This window comes from Gavialis gangeticus, unplaced genomic scaffold (genome assembly GCF_001723915.1).
Source record: "Gavialis gangeticus isolate Ggan-Ray unplaced genomic scaffold, GavGan_comp1, whole genome shotgun sequence".
Lineage (NCBI taxonomy): Eukaryota > Metazoa > Chordata > Crocodylia > Gavialidae > Gavialis > Gavialis gangeticus.
In genome coordinates, this window is record NW_017729024.1 from 85,416,585 (window position 1) to 85,425,549 (window position 8,965).

General features: G+C 42.2%; 1 protein-coding gene across 1 annotated transcript in view; it reads left to right on the plus strand.

Annotated features, from left to right (window-relative positions):
• LOC109297528 (contactin-associated protein-like 4) overlaps positions 1–8,965 on the plus strand; it is a 582,246-nt gene that overhangs the window by 375,170 nt on the left and 198,111 nt on the right. Inside the window, exon 4 of the mRNA XM_019517318.1 lies at positions 6,352–6,499. Coding sequence (XP_019372863.1) covers positions 6,352–6,499 — 148 coding nt within the window. The remainder of the gene's footprint in view (positions 1–6,351; positions 6,500–8,965) is intronic.

The following is an 8,965-nucleotide window of genomic DNA, read 5'->3' on the forward strand; positions in this document are numbered from 1 at the left end:
GGTGAGAGTTGCTGGTTCTGCAGGGTCTTTTGTTTTACAAATGCTGGCCTTGTCTCTGTTCCTGGGTGAGGTCCTTGGTTCTTGGATGAATCAATGTGAGGTGATGGCCCAGTCATTACAGGCCATTCAGTAAAGGCCTGCTACCATTGTATTTCAATCATTCCCAATCATTCTCATTTATCAGGGAACGAATTTACATGGGAGGGGTACAATGAATCATATTGTTGCAACACAGGATGCCCTGACAGAGGACAGAAAATGGAGGCTTGACATATAAAATGGAAACTTGACATGACTTTGGTTCACTTACAAATACAAGCCTAAGCCATACAATATCCATATGAAACAATAAAAATCAATACAAAAATGATAATAATACAATATACAACAGTAATAAATAATACAAACCTAATAATTATACAATATAAAACAGTGGATATCCAAAACCAAAAACTTGGTACCAAAATAAAAATGTTTAAAGCTTATCCTAAGTTTGAGCTCACTTATACTTATCTATAGGGAATAGAGAGGGAGAGAAAAAGTCAGAAATGGTTAGGGAAGGGGAGGGAATGCAATTAAAAAAATAAAAAAAAGAAACTGGGGTTTATGCTACACCTGCCTGTCCCTTACTGGCAGGATGGTGCCAAGCTCCCCCTCAAGGGTGACCTCTATGGCATCAAGATGGTCACCCATATCTTCTGCTTCTCAGTGTGCCCTTATGATCTTGAGAGCAGCATCACTGCCAGCATCCTGGGAGAGACTGACCCCAGGAAGATTGCCAGACAGGCCACTTGCAAAGACCTGGTCACTTCCTGAGTGGTTCACTGGGGGATGAGTTCAACTGACATGGCGAGGATTTCACCTTACTGTGAAGCTGAGCTTGCAATGCCATGCAGCACCTCAGTAAGCTCATCAGCTGTGCCTGGACCTGGTCTGAGGAGCACCAGAAGCTGTGAGTCCCACTGCTCCCAGGCCCCAGCATCAGCTTCATCACCATGCTCCACCCCCCAAGGTCCTGCCTGGAGAGGGTCCTAAAGGATGCTGTCAGAGCCAAGTATGCCAGTGATCAACCAGGGTAAGGTCTTTGAGCACATCCTGAAGTTGAAGATGAGCAACCACTTCATGCTCAGTGAGAACTTCACGTGCTTTACAGACTAGTGCTTCATCCACCATGCCCAACTCAACTGCCTCCTGCTCAACAGTGCAGTCTGGTTCATAAACCACAACAAGAGGTGCTGAAGATGTGTCTATAAGTCAGGGACCCTTCCCCACATGCTGTACACCTGAAAGCCCCATGCTAGAGCATGGCTTTGTCTGCCGCAAAGCCATCCAGGTCCAGCTGGTGAAGGGCATTCCAGCCTCAGCTGGGACTATCCCAGGCTGTGAGAGCCAACTGTACCCAGACATTGTTGCGGCTGACAAAGAAAACAGGCACATTATGATGGTCGATGTCAACATCCCATTTGAGAACTGGCAGCTGGCTGTCATCAAAGCCTGCAAGTGGAAGCTGGCAAAGTATAAGCCATTAGTGGACACGATGAGGAGCCAGGAATATGAGATGATGGTTGAGGCACTGATCTGATGAGCACTCAAAGCATGGGAGCCCAGCAACAAGAGGATTCTGTGTGTCTGCTGAGTATCCTGCTGCTATGCCAAATTAATGAGGTGCCTCATGGTGTCTGACACCCTCAGATGGTCGAGGGACATCTACGCCAAGCACATTATGGGTGAGCACCAGTAGCTGGACTCCAGGCCACTGGCCAGAAGCTGCCTGAACACCTTTTCCAACAGATCATGACTAAGAACTCTTATGCCTAGACTGTACCTCACCCCCACAATTGTACCTTATATTGTTACTTGTATCTGTGTGTGTCCTTTAAAACCCATCACTCTGTAATGATGTGGATTGCTTGTGCAGGACATTTTATATCCTCTCTTCTTTGTAAGTGTGGTGCCTTTAGCTCCCAAGTTCCTCACCCTAACCCACCGCTGCACTAAGTATGCCAAATTTTGCTGTGTAATTAGTTGCATCCTCCCCTCACCCACTACTATGTAGCCACTTTGTATTTCCTTTTACCCCTTCATCTTTGGAATTCCCCTTTTAACATTCACTAATAAAGTTAAATCTGTAGGGTTCTTGTCCTAGAGAGATCACACAAGGAAAACAGGGGAACCATACTTATTAACAACAGCTGAAACTTCCCGATATTATATGGGTAAAATGGAACAAGAAACATCAACCCTAGATAATGCAGTTCAAGCAGTACCCTCTGCTGACAGAATGCATAACATGCATATAGAATTCAAAACTCAGCACACAATACTTATTATCTTGTATGCAACATTACACTTTGGAATCTACTAGGAAAAGGAACTCCGTGCTGTCATGGCTAGATTAATTCCAGGATCTGGCTGTCATGGCTGTCTCCACACCTATGATATCTGTGGTGTAGAGGTAACTCATGTGAGCATTTGTGTATCAAATGTGACAGGGCTCCTATGTTAAAAGCAGCATGCTATCATGTAGTTTGGGGGTGGGCAAAATACAGCTTGTGGGTGGTCTCTGGCCCATCAGGGACTTTCAGCCAGCCCTCATTACCCACCAATGAGCTGTACTGTGCTCAGCTCTTCTGCCCATGAAGATTGCAGCAAGGCACCCAGGTATACACCCCCCTCAACATACCCTATTGTACCTTACTCCCACCCCGGCCAGTACACAGCTTCGTGGTGGCACTGCTGCTGCTGCAGCCACCAGGGACCTGTTCTGCTTTTCTGGTGCCCTGCTGGATCCAAGCAGCAGGTAGGAAAGTGATGCGGGCAAAGCTGCAGCTGGGTGGAAATTCAAAGCATGGGGATGGGGCTGGCAGCAGTGTGGAGACCACACCCAGGGGGCAGCAGCAGTGTGGAGCTTGGGTAGACAGCGTGTGAGTTTGAGGGGTGGGAGGGTGTGAGGAATCCCTCCCACACTCCCTTCATGGTGTGCAGCTCTGGCAGGAAGTGGCAGCAACAGCAGCAGGCAGGGGCACTCTGGGTGCTCATGCCCAGTACCAGCTCCAGGCAGTGCTTCACATTGCAGTGAGAAGCACAGACTTTGCTGGGCCATCTCTATTACCAGCACTCCCCACCATGCACACACAGCCTTTTCACTCATGCACCATGGGAAGCAAGCCCCACACACTGGAGCTAGCTGGGGGGGGGAAGGCAGCCAACTCCAGCACATGGGGCGTCCCTCCCCTGTTGCATGAGTGCAGGGGCTGTGCATGCACAGCAGGGAGTGCCTGTGATAGAGATGACCTGGTGGGGCCTGCATTCCTCACCGTGATGTTCAGTGCTGGCCCCACTGGACATGAGCACCCCAAGTGCCCCTGCCAGTGGCTGCACCATGGGGGGGAGGGTCCTCAGACCCCACAAACAGCATACAACCATACTCTTCTCCCACAACCTCTCACATATGCACAGCCCTCCAACATACCCTATGTCCCCTCATTCACAGCCACACCCCCTCACACGCTCCCCACATACCCCACCATACACACACACACCCAGCCACACCCCCACACAATATACAAGGCTAAGAATATATTTTTTAAGTTATTATGCAATCACCTCTATATACAAGTAAGCAAACACATATTATGACAAAAATATTTTTGGTAATAAAATTAAAATACGTTATAGTTGATGTTTGACTTTTAATGTATAATTTGTTTTTTGTTTTTTGGGTTTTTTTTCCTGGTTCTAAGGTAGCAACCACCCCTCTCAAAACGAGTATTTCCTAGGGGCAAGAGGACTTCTGGTGGCAAAGGTCAGGGGTTAGGGGTGGAACTTTTGGTCCCAACGTGGCGACCAGGGGGCAAGGCAACTGTCAATGGGGTGGGGCTACCCATGCGGCACTTGAAAGCTCACCGAACCTAGTTAAGTGGCCCTCTACCTGAAATAATTGCCTGCCCCTGATGTAGGCAGTCCATAATATATATGCACAAGGAAGTTGACTTAAGCTTCAAAAGTGAGCTTTCATTTTGGCGCTTGATGTTTCCTCAGTTTTGAGTCATTATCTTAATAACTTTAAAAATGTTCTTTTAATATAATTTTTTATTGTGTAATACCTAATTGTGGCTTTTTGTCAAAGCTAAATTAAGCAGGTTGTGAGGACCCTCCTGCCTGCAGACAAGTCCCTAACTAGTCCACAGCTATGGCATGATTCCTACAAATGTTTGGACACATTAGTAATCAAATAGAACTTTTATAAGCTCAGTGCTTTGAATGCTTAAAAGATGGCAGGATTGGATAGTAAATCCATAGTTTTACTGATATGAAGATTGTCACTGAGTTGAAGGTACTAATTCTCTACAAAGCCTCTAATTTACATTAGAGGCTTGACATTGGGCCTTTGGCACTTACAATCCAATGAAGAAAAATAGGCAGAGTGAAAAAGTGGTTTCTCTCTTCACCTTGAAATGTGATAAGAACCGAGAAGGATTTTAACCTTCAAAATATTTTAAATCAGTTAATATAGGTACATTTACTACTTGACTGAATGATTATATTTTGAACCTATTCTTTGCAGCTAAAGGCTTTGTAAAATGACAGCTAGAAAATCTTGGTTTCAAAACTGACCTCTTTGAATGGTTTAAATGTGAGTTTGAATCACTTTTAGCTTATTTTTGATGTCTGAAAGTTAATTTTGAATTAAGAACATATGATTCAAGTGTGCCCTGAAGGAAAAAAAAGTAGACCATACACAGTCTGTTTTCAAAAGTTAATTTTCACTAGGTGCATGCCCTCTGAAAATGATCTTGAAAAAATTGAAGTCTTAATGGAACATTTCATTTGCTCACAGCACTTAAGCTTCTGGGGCTTGGGTTCTGGTTCAGTCAACAAACTAATTGGCACATTCAGTAGCAGTTACATCTATTAGAGATTACAAATAAGGATTCCAAGGGACAAGAGGTTGGGAGGGGTCTTGTACTGAAAATAGAAGCAGTTCTCCTGTGTTTGTTTTACAGTGTTTCTGTCTTCACCCACTGTGACAGTGAGATTATAAAGCATGAAGCTGAAAGTGGTATAGGCATTTAGAGTTGCTGACTCTCATTGCTTATTACTGGCTTAATAGGTTAGCTCTAATGAGCCCATTCACTAGCTGTTTCTTCATACAGAATGTTCCAAGCTAACAATTAATTTGAAATTCTGTTAGGATACGGGAGGGAAGGTGGTAAGATTCATCTCTACTTAGGGGACATGTGATGATGAATGTGCTGAAACTCACCCCTGCTGCTTATGCAAAAAGATGTGGTGAGAAATTTCAAAATGGAACAAGCTGGCTTAAATATCCTTCTATATTTGGAACAAATATTTAGCATACAGCAATAGCAAATGTCTCATAATAATCAAAACATAATAGAAATGAAAATGTACTGTTTATTAAATTTGAATATGTTCCTGTTGTTCATATCTGGAAATAGCTACTGTGATTTGCTCCGGATAATGTTTTTTGGGATAGTATTCTCTGTCTGAATTATCAAGTATTTAAACCTAAAACATAAATGTTTTGAATACTTTGTTGCATCTTTTATAACACAAACCAATAATAAAATAATATAAGAAATATAAGAAATCTACTACAAATATCTAAAAGAGTTTCTCTTCTTTTTACAATACCAAAATTCATAATGCTTAGCTAGCAGATATTTTAACCTGTTTCTTTTGGTAAGTGAAGCAAGGGTATTGATTGCATGCATGTAAAAAAACCCAGGGTTTTTCTTTTAATCCATTGCCCTTCTACCTTTCAAATAAAGTACAGGGACAGTTTTTTTATTTTACAAAATTGCTGTTTAAAATTTCTGTTATAATAATTTCTCTTTACTAGGTGGAAATCCAGAGTACTGGATAAGAGTTCTTGGGTTCACTTTAGCTCACAGCTGAAGTGAAACAGGGTATCAAAAATTAAACTACTCTTGAGAACAGAGAAATATATATGCTAACTTATCCATAGAGAATATTAGATGGTAAAATGCTCTGAAATATGCAAGTGTTTTAACATATAATTGACAGATTTTTTAACACATTCCCTTGTTTTAATGTTAAAAAATTAATGGCACTCAAATAAACACGATATACATAGGCTGATGAAAAGTTACATTTCTGAGTACTTGATCCTGCAAACACTTAAGCATATGAGTGAGTTAACTCATGAACATTATCAAGAAACTCAGTGGAACTTACATAAATTTATTTACATGCCTAAGTGTTTCATAGATATGGCTATAAAATGAGGAGTAATAGGTCAAGACTGCTTTTATATACATATGTATTCAGTATAGATATAGTCATTTTTTTTTCCATTTCTTCTAGGCTTTTTCAGGAAACACAAATGCAGACAGTGTTGTGCACTATAGGCTCCAACATTCCATCAAAGCAAGATTTCTTCGTTTTGTCCCCTTGGACTGGAATCCCAATGGTAGAATTGGAATGCGTATTGAGGTTTACGGATGCTCATATAGTAAGTGTTTGCTGAATCAACTAAATTAAATGACTCTTAATCAATGCGTGTTTCTTAAATTGCAAAAGAAAATAGCTTTATCAGCTTGATTGCTATTTGGATATTATTTGACTTTATTTGATAGTTCTGTATCCTCTAGAAATCTGTATTATATAGCTGTTTCTATACAGAATTGAGTAGTATCAAAAAATGGGGACAGCTACACTTCAATAATGCTGATACACCCCAAACTCCTATTTGATGCCATTACAAAGATCACTCATAAAGGTTGCACTGTGTTCAGAGGGGTAAATATCCACCACTTTAGCCACATAAACCAACTTGAGGGCCATTGATCTTGGCTTCACAGAAACCTGACAATTTTTGCAGAAATGTTGGCCTGCCACAGAAGCCAATGAGATATCAAGGACATGATTTATTTTATGTGTACCTACATTGTTTATGTAGCATTAACTAGAGGTTACTAGGTGTTATAAGCATGTTTCAGAAATTAATATATTTTCATTTATTGTAAGCATCCTATTGATCTGTTGAATACTATGATCCCAATTCTATTTTCGCCTCTAAGGAGCCTCTATTTAAACTTGCAAATTGTCCCAAACTTGGCCACCTCCTTCAGGATACCTAATCCTATTCCAACTCCAAGGGATCCAAATCCCCCATTCTCTCAATGGCTAAGTCCCCTTTCATCCCAAAGGCTAATCCTTTTTGTACTCTGCAGTAACCAATCCTATTTTGTCCCAGAGAGCTACATGTGTATTCCCCATTTTTTCAATAGCCAGACTTGTGGAAAAGCTAACATGCTTCCATCTTGTTTGGATTCCGTTTACCCAAGTCACTAAGAGCGTGATGTTCCATTCAGATCCAGTTTACTTGGAGGAATGCCTACCTGTCAGACAAGGGAGAAGAAGGACCTCTATTTTTTTTTTTCAAAAAAAATGTCTAGGAAGTGGGAAACCTCGTTTTTAGGCCAACTTCATCCTCTTACTTTTAGGGTGATACCCTAAATTTCAGGACATTAGCAATATGGGAATGAAAGCTCTCTTGTTGTTGGTAAGCCTCTGGGCAGTCAAGAGGAAAGAGACTTGGGGGCACAAGAAATGCAAGCAAGAAAGTGTTAGTTTGTGGCCCAATGTGGTAGGCACTGCTTCTGGATGGAGGGAGAAAGCCGTCTGTTCTGGGCCCTGTTCCTAATGCTGTTTATCCATTTTATCCTATACTATGTAATGTCTGTACCATTCAGGGAGCAAATAAGAGGGAATGTGGCTGTACAGTAGGGCGGTGCGAAATGGCACCGTTCCATTGCGACTTGTGTTTCAAGGTTTCAATGGAACAGTCTTTTGTTTTCATACAAAACTGCTGTTCTGTTTTGTTTCATTGAAACAGTGATGCTGTTTTGACACTGTTTCGCCCATAGGCTATAATGGGGAAGCTCAAAACATTTTCTGTCATCCAGCAGGCAGATCAGGGGTCCGCAACCCTGGAAGGGAAGCTGGGTGCTGCTGCCTTGGACTGGTGAGCTGGGGAAAGGAGCTGAGTGCTCAGTTCTGGGCTCAGTTCTCTTCTCCTGCACTGCAATTGGCTTCCTGCAGCCTGGCCACAGGAGGCAGGGAGAACCAGGGCTGTGCTCCTGGATGAGCCACATGGGATTGTGGAGCTGCTGGGAGTGCAGTGCTCGTTCTCCCTTGTCTCCCACCTGGCAGCTGGCTGCTTCAAAACTCAAAATGTTTCGAAATTTTTGAAACATTTTGACTTGCCTTGTTTCATTTCAAGGCTGTTTTGAAGCCCTTCATTTCATTTTGATTTCACTGTTTTGAGCTGAAAATGAGTTGAAAGAGTGTTGAAACAAAACAGGCATTGACATTTCACACAGCCCTACTGTACAGTAGTGTTAGGCTTCTTTGCTGGGCAGGGTAAATCCTGGGTACTGGTTCTTGCTGCCTGAATTGCTTATATATTTTGCATTAAAGAATCATTGGATAAAATGCCTAACTAGTATTGGAGACAGCAGCCACAACTAAATCTGAAAAAGCTCAGAAAGGCAAAGTATTCTAAGTGGAGAACTGAACTAGCATAGTTTGAGTGCTTCCAGTGCCTGAGCTAACTCAAGTAATTCTGCATAACACCACATTGTGCCATTTGGACATATGTTAATAGGCTCATAATCTTATCCCTTTATCCTTTTATTAAATCTTATTATGATCTTAAATTATGTATGACACACTCTTTACTTTCATTCTGGTCTATAACCAGGAAATCAACTTGGGGTGTGTGCAGACATTCCCAGGACCCAGTGTACAACCAGGCAGCTTACTTTAAATCGTGTGATTGTTGACCAGGTCCTCTGCTTGTACAGACATTTGTTGGTGCCAGGAGCCACATCAGGAACTCTATTTAAATAAACTGGGGTGGGAGGGAAAGGCAGACAGGATTGGGGGTGGGGCTGGTGTGTCCACTGGGGGTGGG